Here is an 18,534-nt window from a genome sequence, read left to right as displayed (position 1 = left end):
CGCGGCTTCTCACTCTGCACTATCAAAAGTTGCTGAAAGCATCCATGACCAACCTCGGCCACGTTGGTTACCTACTGTAACCCCAGATTCTATGAATGTAACACAGGTGTTTTTTCCCACTGATATAAAAACACACATCTCTCTCCATATTGTTCTGTTGGCTAATGTTAGTAAGACTACCAGTTGACGCACGAACCTAGAGTGCAGTTTTATATGACCACTGTGGTCTGCTAGTTGTCCAATATCTCATTTGATTGTATACATTTCTTTGAACGCCCCTGACGGAGTGGGCGGATTCAAAGGTCTGGACCCAGGCAAGTTCACTGTTTAATGTGTCTGAAAGGGCTTTATGTCATACAGGAGCTGAAAACATAATAATGATTGTAAACTATGTAAATGCATGCTGTGGTTATGAACATTAGCTGTCATGAAGTTATCAACTCCCTGAAGACTCTCAGAATAAAAAACCTGTGGCACACTTTTTACTCCTCATGGATTGGCTGTTTGTTCACGTGGAGACTACAATCCTGCATTATTTCCCATTTGAAAGATCACACAGCTATTTTTATGTCATTGCTGCAGGATCGTGATTTTTCACACTCCAGGACTATAGTTGAGCTGCTCTTTCTGACTGAATTAGGTTATTGTGCTGATTTAATTTCCAGAGGGAACCACTCGGTTGGTAGGAAAAATCATTTGCTAATTAACAAGAATGTCTCCTGGCGTTTTCAAGAAAATGGCCGTGCTCCCAGAGGCTTTTCAAAAGTGAAGTTTTTGTAGAAAGCACAGTTGTAAACAGGAGTTATCTGCAGTAACAGGTCAAACATGGATTGAATTCTCCAATAAGTATTTGAATTCTAATGAATTCCAATAAAAGGCAATGCCAAATGCCTAAACAGAGCAATGCTTTGTTTTGGATAGCAAAACTGTATTCTGCTCTCTGTCGTTATCGTGCTAGTCTGCTATTATATTTTTATTTAATTACTTATCCACAAGAGACAAACTTCAGACTCTCCATATATACTATATATAAAATCGGATAGCGCAGCTCCGCTTCCTCCCAATGTACAACAGTGAAGTCAAAATACCCCTGATACAGGTGCCACCATGTAGTAAGTTTGCAACCAGAGTCTGAGCATTAGGGTGGTAGAGTCACATCATTGAAGTGAAGTGATGATTCACATGATTGCCATCCATATTCCTGCCCCGCGAGGGAATCATGTGCATCATGATGTTTCACCCTGTTTTTATAACATCAAATAACTAAACTAACTAAAAATAACAGTTAAACATACATTAGCATGATAAAAACTACCTACATTTAAAGAAACTATCTTTGGGAAAAATGTATTTAAGGTGTACATTTTGTTTTTAGTTTGGCCCTTGCCCCATCCGCTAACATGAAGGGGGTGGGATTCATGAACTTTAGCTCAACCAGCCACCAGGGAGCGATCAAGATGCTAAGGCTCCATCTTTATATACAGTCAATGAGTTTGACTAACTCCCAGAGGCATTAGCACCTGGCTGATTCAGTTCAGCTCCTATATTTACCCAGGTCTTGACAGATAAGCATGTATTGAACATTCGTGCAAGAGTACCGGCAACTTAAAGAAATTCCTCTGTGGTACAATTTTAGTGAGGCAGGAAATCAATGTGCATAACTGCCAGTGCTTGGACTGAATGTACATTGTACATACCTATTGTTATTGTTCTAATGCATCTGTACAACATGCGCTGTAAGTTGTAGTTCTTTCCTCTTTCTCTTCACACAAATTACATCAGTTGTTCCTCCTGAGAACAGCCCCCCCCCCCCCCCCCCAACCCCCCTTTTTTTAAAACATTTTTTCTTAAAGGTTACCTTCGGGGGACTTTTTCCTTATCAAATTTGTGATATTGGGCTAGATAAAGTGTTCAAAACAAAAGCACTTATATATTCTTTAGCACCACCAAATATTTATGCGACAGGACTTTAAAAAAGTCAAGACGACACAGGGCTATTAAAAATAATTTTTATGTTGACAATATAATGACACTTGACCTTTTACACCTAGAGCACACTTAAACAGAAATCCCCATAAACTGTAGTATATATTATACAGAAGATATCCTCACCCAAGTGATCTTCCATGTTGTTATACCATCTGGTGTTGTGTTGAGGGGGCAGTCAATAGAACGAGCTAGAATCCAAATTTAAACGGGGTGAAAAGTAAACAACAAAAGAGTTTTATTACGCACCAAAAATGCTACGGAAAACTTACCTCTGTAGAAATCTGTTTCTGTTTTTGTAATGACATGAATCTTCTTCCATTTTTTTTGCTGCTGGCACACTAGTCTACACCATTAGCCAAATGTTTGCTTTTCTTTTAGATAAAAATAAATAGGTAAGTCAGTTGTACAAACCAACTACGCAATGCTAAAAGCTTGACTAGCTCTACTGACATTGTGTACCTGTGAGCTGGGCAGGAAAATGGAGTCAATTAACATTGTGCTACAGTTGCTCATTGTCAGTGACTATTTTCTTTGTACAAGGTATGCTACACTTAGATGATATATCTAATACAAGAAAATAAGTTAGCATTGTTGGCGTGCACCACCTTGCAGAAAACTTGTATCGCTGTAAAAGGCAGTCATAGAGATTTTCCACATGTAGAAAATGTTTCATGAACCTTGGACCTTTCTAGACTGCACTGAAACTATTTCAGAAATCACAAGGAGACTGAATCACTAGGTTTAACTGTAATTTTACAAAAGAAGTGGCATTTTAGAGATTCAAGGTTTTTGCAGGAAACTGGCAACATGGAGATTATATTTTACATCACAAACAATGTATGGAAAACATTTAAATGCTCATTAATTTTCTGATAACTGCACATAATATGTGAACTGTCAGATATAGTGGTTGTGAATTCATCAAGACATCTTTAATCAAACTAACTTTGTATTTTACATAAAGACACATAACATTCATAAGAACAATTAGTAATAACAATGAGCAAACAGTGATCAAAAGAAATGATAGCCATCATAGTTAACTGTATTAGACCGGTGATCGTAGGGGCTTTCGTTAAACTTTACCAAAACATAACACTGACGCTGTGCTGTCACTTCTGGATATTGCAAAGCAAACAGATACACATTATGTCTTTAGCTGGCACTATTATATTTGATCTTTTTGTGTAAATATGATGTTCTGTAGATTAATAACAGTGATTTCAGTATCTTTGAGGAAAAAAATTAAACAGTTTGCACAAAAGCATTCAATGGCAGTCACTATACACACATTGTTTGCGTAAATAAAAGGCTACTGAATTAGTCGAGTTTAAATAGATTTCATATAACAGTGAAACACAAACAGTTGATTAACTATATGACAGGACAGTTCGGTGCACTAGATCTACATATTTTGGAAAATAGTGCATACAGTTTGGTTGGAAGTCTATGAGAATATTACAGCTACGATTTGGACTTGAAAATACATAAATACACCCCACTTCCTGCTTGTGTATCAGCAGTCAGTAGCCTTGTCCTCAGCTGCTTGAAATAGTCAACAGCATGAGTAAGACTTGCAGGCAGGTGTGAGCATATTTTTACAATATATTGCTTGGCTTGGAAACCAGTGAACATTTTATTTAAAAAAAAATTGCGATGTGCGGCATGAATGTCCTCTATCAACAAGTTATTGGTAAGGTGCTATAGCTTATATCAAAAGTGTTGACCATTAATAAATCATATTTCTGTAATAGATCATTATAGTACCACAACAGCAAGTAAATAGTGTCATGTAGTAAGTCAACTGCTCTTGCACCACTGGTTTCAGACTGTCCAGTCCGGATACATTCAATTAAATCATATTCATTTTTAACAAAAGTTTCAACTATGATGTAAACTCCTCCATCTTCACACTGAAAATGACTGTTGTCGGGGGCATAATGAGTTACTTAGACCATCACTGTTTCTAATACAGGGGCTTCATCTATACACTGTAAGATAACCACACACATGCTGGTACTGATGAGAGGCACTATTACACCAATACAACACTGCTTCAACACTCTGCTGCTACTTCTCCTAGTAATCATAGAAATATACGTATCAGTAGGATGTCTGTTGGCAGTGACTTGGTTTGAATGAGTTTTGAAGGTTCCTTGAATGAGACATCTTTGACGTTACATACACAAACTTTGAATAGACTTTTAAAAATGTATTTTAAGTCATTTAGGTCAACAGTCACCCTGTCACACACTGATTCTTCTATATTTAAAAAAAGACTGTATGATCAACTTAGCTTGTGAATTTCTCCAAAATGGTTTCAGCATAGAGCATTTTTGAAAAATGGACATTATCTCTCAAAGTCTTATTCTTAAATTAATACAATTCTTATTGAAGTGAGCGATAGTTATGGCCATTGAAATTTTGTATGACCAACTCATATGGCTGAATATTGAGCGCCTAGGGTCTGATTCATTTGTAGGTGATAATGAAGTTTAACAACATCTAAAAGTGCCCTGTTAGCCCTAAAAACTTCAGCAGTTAACCCTTATTTAACTGTAACTGTGCTCTTCCTGATTAACTTGTGTGATATTTTGGGAATGACTAGTCTTTCGTTTCAAATAAATAAATAAATACACAAAAGAAATAGTTAGAATTTGGGCTGGTTAAAACCATTCAGGTAATGTTTCTCAAATGTATCTTCCCTGGACACTGCCCTTGATCCAACACCTTGAAGTGAAGAAGTGACATTTTCAGTATTAATGTTATCTACAGAATATTTTCAGTAAAGCTTTTCATCAATACCCAATTAACCACAGACCACTCAACTTTGACCAGATCAATAAAGAAGGTTTTTCTTTAGCCAATGATTTAATAGAAATTGTATAAATGCTTATATAAATACTTAAATGTTAAGGTCCATTGATGTCTCAGTAAATACTAACAGCACTGTATGTCACACGTTATATGAGTTCTGTAACTTTTGTGTTTTGTTTTAGCAGTTATATGAATATCCATAACAACATATTTATTATTGCTCCCTCTTGAGGAACAGTGATTGATACGGAGTATTCTGTAACAGTACACTTCACCTTAAGGTGACGACTAAAATTATGCCCATCACATGCACAAACTACAGTCATGGTGCAAATGTAACTTTTTTGTCCATTGGCCAAAAGGTTAGCAAATCTTCAACCAGCCACTCATCTATTGGGTTTTGTTGGCTGATGAGTGATGCAAATCAACCTGCACATTTTAACAGCAATCGACTGGTAAATTATGCTAATTTTGTGCCCTGACTAGTCCATGCTGATTTCTTACAACACCACCCACAGTCAGCAGCTACCTTCCTAAAATGCAGAGTGCTTTTAAGCATGATGCTTACACAGTCCCTCATACTGTCACCTCCGTCTTGCTGTTGGTGACAAAGTATGGTTGTGGAGGCATGTAACGAGTTGTCTGCAGCTCCTTCTCTATGATGTAGAGTTTCTTTGGGCCATAGCTCTGTCGGAGTCCCAGCATGTCGTTGCTCTCCCAGGATCTTAGCGCCCCTGGGCTGGCGGCATTATTGGAGCCGTAGCACAGCAACTGGGAGCTGTGGCTCTTTGTGCTTTTGTACTTGTGTCCATTCTGCTTTGCAGACTGCTGTCTGGGTGGACTGTAAGGATTACTCGGCTCTGGCTCCATATCCACAGCTTCCATGGGAAGGCTTCCCTTGGCTGTCATCTCGATCACTTGCCGCCGGTTGCTGTAGAAGCTGTCATTCGCTTTCTCTGCTAACAAATACAAATAAACAGCATGATAATTCACTGTCATTCTCTTCCTTAGCCATTGCATTGTGCTTCGTGTCCTGAGTGCAGAACTAGACAGGCAGATAAAAAATAGACCTAAAATAGAACTTTGTTGCATAAAAAAAAGAAAAACAGATGACAGAAAAGTAGTCCAACATCACATCATCAGGCATCACAATAACTAACTCACATTGGTTGCATCAACAATTCACATTAATCATCCTATACAAATACTGTAAATGTCTATGAAGCCACACACAAAAAAAGTTAGGGGGGGAAAGTGGAATATATAAAATGAAATTGACAACAAGGCACACTTTACTGTCCCGTCTTTGATTGATGTTTTATCAAGTGGCTTTTAGGAGAATATTAACAGCAAATAAAATGTGATGTGAAATATGATGTAGTCACACCATTCGCAACGCCAAATCGGGCCAGGGGTGTAAAGTGGTTCCAGCTAGTTCTGGTGCCCTTGCTCAGACCACAGCCATCTTTGAACTGTGCATCCATTTTGAGCTAAACTACACACTTGTAAAGTTTTGTGACTGTGTCTTGCATGGTTGCGTAGTTACACAGTGACAAAATCTGTCCACAGGCAGAGAGATGTATGTAAACACTCAAAAATGCCTCTGTTTAGTCTAGTCTAGTCCCCGCTACACTAGAGCCAGGTTTAGCCATGAGGACATGACATCACACACACACACACACACACACACCCCTGTGGGGATTATGCCCATGGTGTATAACAATGTAGTGTAAGATGCTAATAGTGTTTACTAAATTACGGTAGCTTCACACAGCCCATTACAGGAAGTCAGAACATGCTTAAATATATATTTTCACAATATGCCTTCTTGTTGGCCATTATGTAAAATGTGTCCTTAACAAAAAGATTGCAAATAATGTGTGATATATCAGTTAATAATGATACTCCAACCACAGTGAATATTTGTTGTCTGGTGCAGACAATGTATGAAAACCCACATCAGTGCTGTTATATACTGTATACAAATATATATTAGGACCACAGAGGCTCACATGGCTCACACGTATACTGTGGTTGCATCTCATCACCAACTCATTTGTGTTTTGATTGCTCCTGATTGTCTCCTGTCCCCAGTCTCATTAGCTAAGATTTGCTCTATTTTTTTATTTTCCCTAATGATCAGTTTGTTTAACGGCACTTCAGTGGATTAGCAGCAGAGAAGCTTCAGCTGCTCATGTGAATCAGAAAGAGTGAGTTATTTAATGTGATTGGACCTACTACACGCATGCTTATAGCTATCATCTCTTCCATGGCCAGATCTGTAAAACACAGCTAATTGATTCATCTATAAAAAGACACACTGTGCTAAATAGCATCAAATACAGACCCACAAATACCTTCATGCCACACTTTGATTCTGATTCTTGTATATAGTTACATTTTAAAAGTGAAGATGACTGTTGGCAAAAATAGAGACGGACTATTTCTTCTTTGAAATTGCACTGTGACGATGATTTTTGCAACAGAAATCAATATGAAAAGTAGGCTAAATTCTTATTTTTCACTTTATTACAAGTGTAAATTCCGATAAATTCTTTAGGGATTTAATATTACAAAGGGACCTCTACATTTTGGAAGTGTGTCTAATTATACGTATTTGCTTCACTCTTCTCGACATTGATGGTCAGCATCAACTGCTGGCTGTTATCAGTATTTATGTATATATGTATTGTGATAATATGCGCTCACAAAATGCATACTATTTCCATAACGCAGATAAAAACTTTAACTTTCTTTTAGCACTACAGTATTAATTTGTTTAATCTACATACTTTCCCAGTACAAACAGGCTTTAATAAACAATTTAGCGTCATCTTGTGAGTGATACTATTTTGGTATCTGGTATTGCTTCTTGTCCAATGCTGTTGTCCCAAAATTAGCACAGGAGAACAACAAACTTGCTTCTAGTTCCCCTCTCTGTTGACACTGATGGATTTTGGATTAACTGACAAGGATTTCTGTCAACCAGAGATTTGATGGAGATTCAAACCTGCTAGGTTCCTATTTAAATAAATAATCAGTTGGATGAACATATAAGAACAACAATACAACAATAACATGGCTCTCAACATTCACAATTTTAACAACATTTTTGTCTATTGAGACATTCAATGTTTAATACAAAGTTAACCACATTAAATTTTTCTAGGATTCCAATTAAGATTTTATGAAGTGTTTCAGATTGAACTCCTGCCTCATAAACATATAAACACGTCCTCATGATTACTCAGGTTATAGATTGTTGTTTCCGGTTCACTTAATTAAACCTCGACATTCCTGCTTAGATGATGCAGGAAAACCCTGATTAATTATGCTAGTTTCATTTACAGAGGATGTAATATGCTACTTAATCATATCAAACCTTACCCACAGCCTTGAGCGTGGCGTACTTGTTGAGATCCGTGACAGGCATCTGTTCGTAGGGACTGGTGATCTGTCCCACAGCCGGGTAAGGCTGTGTTATCAGAGTTGATGCTTGAACCATATTGTTCATGCGGTTGCTATCTAAAGGAGGGAAAACACAAGTTATTAATGAAAAAAGAAATCACTGTTTCTGTTGTTGCTGACGTTAAGAAATGGGATTTATTGCTGTAAATAAATAATAAAATAAAATAGGGGTGTTTTCTCTAAGTGGTGAATCGCTTATCACATTGATGGATGGATGTGAATATGGAATATTTGTTTCTCTAACTTGGTAGTGTCACTGTCCCTTAAGTAGGCTTTACTGGGGACCCAGCTGGAGAGTCATGACTGCTCTTTGTACTAATCCTATAGTAGACATCTGGTAAATTAAGGGGTGTACAGCGAAGAGTCTGGCCCCCTGCCTGCTGGCATGACAGAGCAAACAGATGTTCGCTGTGTCTTCTTTGGAGGAGATTAGTGGAACGTACCAATTCACAGGCGGTGGTTTGAAGGCTATGCTGTTGTATATATATATATATATATGAGTAGAGATATCAACATGTTCATGGACCAACGCTTGATGTGGATAGCTTCGATGATTAATTAATTACTTACTCCTTTTCAAATTGACCCTTTACAAAATCTCAATGATGGTTATTTTAAACGTTATGAGGTTTGGAGTCTACTCTTGTTCTGTTAATGTTAATTATTTCCTTTAAAGGTAACCACAATCGCGCACCGATAACTTGAATATGAACATAAACACATGTCCATTAACCCTTCACTGCCGTTGTTATTGGTTAAAATTTACAAATTTTAAGTTGTGGGGAGTCTATTAGTCCTCGGTCTAGAACTTGGCTGCAACATTTTTAACACTGTTATCATTTATCGCTCCTTCTCACTTATTTAGTTTGTACTTATTTTATTTCAATCTGCTGCTAAACTGCACGCTGTGTATTGTTGTATATTGTATATACCTACGCTTAACCACAATGTCTGTTGCACTCTGTCACACTTAGTTATTGTTTGATTTATTTTATGTTAGCTTTATTTTATTTGATTATGTTAGCTTATTGTCACTCTGATCCTTTCCCATCTTTGTATTGAAACTGTTGCACAATAATTTCCCTCGGGATAAATAAAGCTTATTGAATCTTGAATCTTGAACATGTCTGATAAAACCAGATCATTAATACAGCAAATTAGGTTAATTAGGCTCTTATTCCCCACTGGTCAGCAAGAAGAAACTGTATTACTGTACTAATTAATTTGGAAAGTCGCAAATTATCAATGCTGTCTCATGAAATGATGCAGAGGACAGCTTTGACAATTCTTTCACTCCACCACACCTCAACAAGGGAGTGGTGCAATGGGTAAGATCAGATTTTCATTAAAGGTATCAGTATGTTCTCCTTATGATAAGGTTGTTTTTATAACTTGCTCCTATATTATTTTATTGAAAGCCATACTAACAACTAGTGGAGAAAGTCAGCACATCACTATCATGTATAAATAACTTAATGATGGATGTGTCTGCATGAACCCTCATGTGATCATTTAAAAGTGCTTTACCAAAAAAAAATAGCCAAATTATCCAGAAATGGAACAGAAAACCTCTGCATCATATCTACAGTATCTGTGTTACTTTGTCAGGTTCCCTTCTGGGCTTGTTGACCTGTTTCAGTTTCATACAATTCATCGTAATTGGGCCATGCACACAGGCTCTCATTCAATGTGATCTTGTTTAAAGGGATAGTTCAGATTCTTTTGAAGTGGGGTTGTATGACGTACTTATTCATAGTTAGTGTATTACCTAGTTTGGAGAAGCAGAAAAGAGTATCAGCACAGAAGCTAAACAATGTACTGCTGTGGGGTGGGGTCAGCACAGGCAGCAGCAAAACATATTTTAGCCACCAAAAAAAAAACAATTTAAGTGTTCACTTTATTAAAAATAGTTTCATCTTCTTTACCTTGCCGTCAGACAGCCCTTTCTGATGGAAATCTGAAGCCATTATATCCATCTATGCCCTCTCCAAAGCCACCAGACTCCTTTGTGTTATTGTGTGACTTTGGTGTTTTGGTTAGTTCAGACTCACCAAAGTCACACAATAACACAACTTAAACTAATGAGCGAGGCAGCAGAAGACCAGCAATTCACATGTCTGCAAGGTAAAATGACCTGTGTTAAAGAGCATAGATAACAGCAATGTAGGTAATACACTGACCTTTCCCTCATACTACCGCACTTCCAAAAATCAGAAATATCCCTTTATGCTAAAAGTCTACTTAGATGAACTGCCTCCATAGAAACAATAAATGTATTTAACTTGTTATTTATTTAATTAGGATAATACATGATATGTACAGATTTTTAGGAAATCCTGTTTGTTAAAAAAAACCCACAAACAATAAAATGTATGGATCAATTAAGAAACATTTGAAACTAGTTTTGCTCTTTAATGCACATTAGTTAGAGCTTCCAATCTGGAGCAAGTTTGTAAGCTATAGCATTTGAGTGGTCACCTGATCATTGTGTTTATCTGATACTCCAGTCAAGGTCAGGGTATCCCCTTAGATGTAGAAGTGACCGAAAGTAAATCATTTAAGTCTAGATGTACACCAAATCCATTGTTTTGTATCTCAATATTGTAAAAAAAAAAAATCGTTTGATGAGTTGAGATTATATTTTACTGCTGTTAATAAATGAGGACATCTAATGCAACTTTTTTTATTTTCAGAATGCCAAACTTAATTCAGACTGAGCGGCTGGTGTTTGTCTCCCTCTTTAATGTTTATCTGACTCGGTGTTGACTGAGTGTCATTTGTGCTTGTACTGTTGTCAAAGTCACAGCTTTTATGTCAGCTGTTGGAAGAAAGTAGGCCACTTCTGGAGACTTGTAAGGTTAAAGACTCCATGGTTGTTGCAGGAAATAAGCAAGTTAACGCTGCAGACACAGACACCACCCTGAAACTCATAAAAGATTTAAGAGAGTATTTTGGGAGCTGTATGCCCTGAAATAAATGGTACAAGGAGAAGGGCGCTCTTATGTACAGACAGCATACTTTCGAGTTTGTGATGAAAATATTTTATTATCTGACTCAAATTTTTTTTCATTTCTGTCAGACACCCGAAACGCAAACATTATATTTATATTGTATGTGTGCATTATTTGCAATTAGTATTTGAACTCAGTTATGTTTAAACTCGTGTGCATTGTTGAATAAAACATCTTATCATTGAAGTTAAATTGAATTATTGATTAACTAAAACAGGCTTTATGTGTTTCATTATAAAACATATTTCAAACTTGTCGTAAAGAAAACACATAGAATACTTCATTCAGAGATGATCAATTATTATTCAGCAATCACAGAGTTAATTATTAAGTTTATCATTAGTTTAAAATTCTATATCAGGCTAAGTCATGCTGTTTGGAAACTAGGGCTGGGCGATATGGTCAACATCTAATATCCTGATAAAGGTCATTTCATATCTGGACAACAATATATATATAATGATAAAGCATGTTTTCTGGTAATGCAAAAAATACATAGTCTATATTATATAACACATGGTAAAGCCTATTTTTGTATACTACTCTACAAACTTAATAATTGATCAGTTAAAAGTACTGATTATTTTCTCATTTTATTAAGAACTTTAGAGGAAAACATAACGCATAACATAAAGTGTCATCGAAACGACGTAAAAATTCCTGAAAGTCAGTTCGGCTGCAGGTTTTTGGACCAAGCAAGAGAAATTATACATATTTATGTATTTTCATTTTTATCATTTTGACAATATATATCATCATATCGCACAGCTCTAACCCTGATTTACATTTTTGAGCTCATTCTTGAGAAAACAAATATTAAACTCAAGCATAATTCCTCAAACAAGCAGGTGCAGAGCTTTTGTGACATAGCTACGTTGCTCTGGAACAACCTTATTTAAATTACTGTCTAATTTTGTAAGTTATGCAATATATAATACAGCTGGATCTTCAGGATATGATAGTCAGGGTGGTGTAGAAAGCTACTTTTTCACACTTTCACTCCTTGCATCAGTCAAATAAAAGAGTGACACTAAAAGTAGAGAAAGTGAGTGAATTCAAGTGATTTTCAAATTCACCCGTATGAAACCAATAATGACTTATTTCTTCACACAGGTCCGACATAAAGTGAAATGCTGAATTATGTTTGTATGTTTGTAAAGTTATTAATAGTATTTGTAATTGGCTAACCCATGAGTCTCCATCTATTTTTTTAAGCTCTCTGTATTCTCAGTTGGTAATTATCGCCTTATAGATGTGAGGCTTCAGTATACAGTTCAGAGTACAGTATATGGCTTGTGGAAAATAGAACAGAAGGTAGATTCTGCATTTGGTATCAATTGCTCCGCTACTGTCAGAGGTAATGCTTCTGAAACACATTTCTATCTGTCAGTGAGGAAACGGAGTGTCATGCAGCAGTGGAGTGTTGGCAGTGAGCGGAGACTTTGTTCTATCTGGCTGACTGCCCGGAGTAAAAAGAGGCCACACTTCACAATTGCCCCATGTGTGCATAGGGCCATTACGGCATGGACATAAAAGCACTGGTAGCCAAAGAAGCCCAGCTCACACAATCTGTATTACTGGTGTCTTGAGGAGAATGACAGCTCATTGCCCAGTTTAACAGATTTGTGGGTTTTTTTGACAGGCAACAGATGAAGAACAGGGGCTTCCTCTTAGAGCATTTCAATCACTGCTTTGCACCACCGTCCGTACTATAGAGTAACTATTATAGCTGGGGCATAGTCACACCTGTCACTAGTAAGCACAGCTGGAGAGGACACGCACAGGATGGATACATGTGGCAAAAAATATCATCTAACCTCTTATAACCTTGTAAGGAAGGCTGTCAAGAAAACAACAATCATCCCTCTGCTGTTGCCAACTTTATTACACAGAATCCTTCCCATACATCTCTGTTAGATACAGCAGCCAGCACACTGTGCCCTGGTTCTCGACTTCCAAGGTCACAGAATACGTGGAGAGTGACATCATTCTTTTCTCCAGTTTAGTAATATATGAATTAAATGGAAAATATTTAACTTGAATAGGACACATGTTTAAAACATGTATATTGAAAAATTGCTTGTCTAAATAGTGCCGTGCATCAACTGGGATATAGATCACCATTAAAACGTAATCTTCTGGCTGCTCTTATTTTGATACGCCAGTCATACACCTGGTAATCTACACTATGGGGATAGGACTACTGTAAATATAATGCACTGCAAATTTTGTGTGTACATAGTATAATTACAATGCAATGACTATATCAATAATGTAGTAATAATCTGGAAAAAAATCCACAGGTGACAGATGTATAATGGTTTTCATAACGGTATTCACTGACTCAGAGAAAGATGCAGGCAAAAGTGACCAAACCTTTAAATTGGTGTAGTGACTGCACTTGTTTAATAGAACAATGGTGTCATATTATCCCACATCATTGATCATTTTGTTTAATTAACTTCAGGGACTGGCAGGAAAAATGGGATTTTAAATCAGAACACAAGTTCCTTAGTGCATTCACCTACAGTCGGTATGTAAGTAAGTGAGCTCACTGCAACATGTTAGCACAAAAACTGGTTTCAAAAAGTTGAATAACAACGTGTTGAACTTCACACTATACAGGTAGAACATGTGTGTTATACAACAATAGCAAAGGTATTATACTGTACATAGTTTACTAAAGAATACATACAGGACTCCCAGAAGATCAGTCCTAATGTGTTGGCTTGTTTTTAATGAACTGATAATTATTCTGTGAGAAGGCAAGGTAGAATATAAATTGCTCTGATTTAGATTGATTAATTAGTTTCATGCCAGGGCTGACACCTACCTCATCTCAGCGACTTTAGAGGATAAAAAAATAAACTCTGTTAAAACAGAAAAAGAAATCCAGCTCTTAAAATAGAATGCATTTACATTTCTGATGTTAGTTATGTATGAAGGTAAAACGCTTTTCTTCCTTCAGTCATATTCATAGTAAATGTGATATGATGCTAATATGTGAATACAAAGATGTAAGGTGACATAAAACACAGCGTCCTTGTGGCAGTCATGTTAAAAGATCCCCACATGTAGAAAACTGTCAGTGTCATTAACTGAGTTATTTGATTACATAACCTTTTTGCTAAGTAATGTACTTAGCATGAAGTAGTGTATATTTCCTGGATTGCTACTACGTTGGGGATCACTCATTAAATGATTATTATGTGAGGGCATTTTCAGTGAGCTTGAATGAATTTTTTTTTCTTCATTTGTAATAAAAGTATGCTTTTATTTATATGAATTTAAACCGATGACAGACACCGTCTCCTCATTGAAAATGCTTGAGTATTTGCACAACTGAGCCTGGCTATGTATGAGAGGTAATTTAAGATGGACATTCATCGGGCATGTGTGCTTGGAACAAGCAGGTTTTCATTCCAAGCACAGATTACACCAGGTGTTTTCACTAATTAGCAAACCTCCCAAACTAATCAGTGAAGTCACCTGCTGTACTGTTTAGGTCTTATGAGAACATGCACCCTTCTAGCCTTCCATTTCACATGAATAATCACTGATTGATTTGCATATGCCTCAAATGAAAAATCTTGAGAAGCTTCTAGATTGAGGGAACTCAGTCCATCACTTAATGTAATTCTTTAATTATTTTTCTTTTTACTGTAACTTAAACACTAAGTCATGACCTGGCTCAGTTAATTATATCATTGATTCATTGGCTTCTAACTACTACTGTGCATGATGTAAGACATCATTTTTTCACTACTGCTTTGGACCTATTCAGTATCAGGAGAGTTTATCGTCAGTTAAGCCTAATAATTAGGCCTTTCTTTTTACTCAATTATTCAGCTACAATAGAGCGAGAGCTTTTATTGACTGGAGCTGTCAGGGCAGTAAGCACGTTAGCATTAATAAGAACTCTTCTGTCGGCGCATATCTGTGTGGGTGTATGGTGTAGGTGTGTGTAGGTGTTGGAGTGATGAACTAGAGAACGAGACTGCGATATAATGTGTGAGGCCATTGCATACAATGAGTAATGGATAAGAAGCAGAGCTCTAAGTCGTTGATAATTAGTGTATATGCTGAGGGCACGACTAATTGCTTCACCGAAAAAATAGAATATCTGAATTTATCTAGTATCAGTTTTGGTGCAGTTCTGGTCAGTGAAAGGAGTATAATGGAATAGCTATATGCAACCCAGTGTTTGAACTGAATATACTGAATATGTAGGTGCTGTGTGCTGCTGATAGCAGTACTTACAGAGACTGTTAACTGTGACTCTGGTTTGTATGTTTTCATAGTGCTGGCCAAGTCCAATGTCGTCCGTATGTTCCGAGGCAGGGTGGCGGATAACATGTGCAAGAGCTCTGGAAAGATTGGAAAGAAACAATCTCAGAGAGGACATTTTTCAGTTAATAACAAGTACAAATTGTGTGCAGCCCAGCAATGCACTCTGGCATTCACTAACAAGTCCCCCTAAGTGACAAAGTGAAGCTTTTGTCTGTGTCCTCTGAAATAACCCCTGTGACATTTTGAAATACAAATGATAGGAGCATTTTTTAAACCGCCACCTCTAAGTTTACAGAAGTTATGTACTTGGTAAAGGTTGAGGAAAGCCAAACAGCACAAACGGGAGACAGGAACACAAATTGTGGTCTCAGGAGTCGAAGTCACATGCTTTGTAAGGCAGTCTATGGTTTAAATGGGTTCACCTTTGTAACAACAAACACCGGATCCTACATTCCCTATAATGTAACTAATGAGAGAGAGAGAGAGAGAGAGAGAGCGAGAGAGAGAGAGAGAGAGAGAGAGAGAGATGCTCTACAATATGCAATTGTGGGCACAATATTCAATCAAAACAAAAGTCAGCTAATGATGCCTTTTTAAGAACTGTAGGAGTACATCTTGCAGATAGTTAACGATACAAAAATATGCAACATTACAGCAGAACTTGTGCTTGGTTTCGATTATAACAATAACTAGAGACCATCATGCCATGGGATCTAGGGACCACGATGGAAATAAGCCTTTGCACTTCATTGAATTACCCCTGTCTATTTATGTATTTTAATGTATGACTCAGAGTGCTGTTTCATATTTTATATCATTAATGGTCAAATTAGATTAATCAATCAATCAATCAATCAATCAATCAATCAATCACACATGCCACCAAATCGTGCAAGGGGTGTAAAGTGGTGGCAGAATGGCCCCAATCCTATACTTCTGCCGCTCTTGCTTGGGCCACACCCATCTTTGAACTCTGCATCATTTTGTTCTAAACAACACACCTGTAAAGACCATGAATGCATCTTACAGTTTGGGCTCAGCCTTGTATTCTTTTTGATCTCATCTCGTTTCATGACTGTGTTACAGTGACAAAATTTGGCTGCAGACAGACATATAAACACCAAGCAAAATACTCAAACCTGCCACTGTGGACGTTCTCACTACAGGTGTCTCCAGGACCACATTTTGATGACACACACAGACACACAAAATGAAAACAACACCAGTGTAGCTGTCAAGGCTGGCAATAATGGACATTTTTTCCCAAACTAGAATGTATACATTTATTTACAGCTTCACTTTCTGAGGTGGCCAATATTTGGACAAAAAAACCCAAAGTAGTTTTAACTTGAGAAGGCACACGTGACACATGTCACACACTGGAGTCTGGGTGTCATCAAACTTGGAAATTGATGTTAAACTGAACTTTGGTACAAATTAATCCATTTCCATTATGACAGTTTGATATCACTTTGATTGAAGCTAAACTTCTTTTTCATACTGTTATAGTTTTACTTACAAAACACATCGGTTTTGATAAGAGCGCAGGTTTTTGCCCTGATACATCGCATGGTTCAGTTACAAATAATCAAATCAGCGTGGTGACTTCACAAATAACTCACCACTCTAAAATAAAGAAAAACACGAACATTGGTAAACTGGTGACCTACCTTGTCATGTTTTCTCGGTGCGGACGGTGCGTCTTTTCCAGACCGAGCTTGGTGAAAATTCCGATCAGGGCCATTATGGCCACGACCCCGCATATGACATAAACAATGAGGTTGGTTTTATCCTTAGCGCTTTCCAGCGCCACGTCCACTTTCGGCGGGGGTCTCCCTGTCATCATCCACGGCGGGGTGTCGTAGTTCTTACAGGTGGTCTGGTCCAGCCGGGAGCTTTTAAACGCGCAGCAGAACCTGAAGCCACAGGTGCCGCAGCAGAACAGGTAGCTGCCCGTCCTGCACACGAACGGTGGATCCCACTGGCCCATCACGTCGTAGTAGCCACGGCACCTGTCCTCCGTGTGCGGGCTCTCCGTGAGCCCGCTCTCCAATTCCTTTGAGTCGTTAAACCCCGTCACCAGCATGAAATCATCGACGGTCTGACCTGGCTCGCCCTCCGCGTCGCACACCATAACTTTCACCAGAAAGTAACCGAGCAGCAGCTCTGTGGCCCGCATCGTTGCTCACTTTTTGCCTCGCTCTTGACGCCCTAAAAAGCTCTTACAAGCCCGGACGCATCTTCCGAAGAGACGAGACACAGCCATGCGTAAATGTATCAAGGCTGATTCCAACTTCCATGCGTAAAAGCACAATGCTCCCTTGTACTTTTCTCTCCTTGAAAAACGAATTGTTATTGTGTGAATGTATAGTTTAGGCTCTTACCAAAGGGCAGTCTACTTAAGTAAATAGTTTAAAAGGGTTGGCATCATTGAAACGGTGCACCTTTCTGTGCTGGAGGGTGCCTCTGAGGCTGCTTCACTCCACAGGGCTTGTCACAGAGAGGGAGAGAGGGAGGGAGAGAGAGGGAGAGAGAGAGAGATAAAAGAGACCCCATAAGTGCATGAGTAAGGGGAAAGAGAGAGAGAGAGCCAATGAGAGAGACGACTCTAATAGCTCTAATTACAACCCTTACAGCCAGTTATTATTGTGCTGCTTATCTGTAAAGGTACAATTCCTGATCCCCGAACCTCCTTTATATGCTAAAAAACATCTAAAAAAACTCAATGCCACATTATGGTTTCAAGATGACCATCCTTCTAAATGATTTTTGTCTCACCCTGCCCTTTCATGTTGCGCCAACACTTTGATCAATGACAAATGTATCTCCAAAAACACTGTCAGAAATTAGGAAGGATAATGATTTAAATATATTGCAATAGCATTATATCATATCTGCTTCCAGAAAAACGAGGAACAGATAAAGATAGCTTCCTTGGAGCCAATAATGAGAATATGTT

General features: G+C 37.8%; 1 protein-coding gene across 1 annotated transcript; it reads right to left on the bottom strand.

The window, feature by feature from the left end:
• Positions 1-5,382: 5,382 nt before the first annotated feature.
• Positions 5,383-17,815, bottom strand: shisa9b (shisa family member 9b; the record flags this gene model as incomplete). Its single annotated transcript, XM_083931236.1, is given in 6 exon segments — positions 5,383-5,765; positions 8,194-8,331; positions 15,546-15,652; positions 17,246-17,757; positions 17,759-17,797; positions 17,801-17,815. Coding segments are annotated over 6 exon segments (1,194 nt in total).
• Between the last annotated feature and the right edge of the window lie 719 nt (positions 17,816-18,534).

The sequence above is a fragment of the Echiichthys vipera genome (assembly GCF_963691815.1).
Source record: "Echiichthys vipera genome assembly, chromosome: 17".
Taxonomy (NCBI): Eukaryota; Metazoa; Chordata; class Actinopteri; order Perciformes; family Trachinidae; genus Echiichthys; species Echiichthys vipera.
This window is presented reverse-complemented; position numbering and strand designations above follow the sequence as displayed.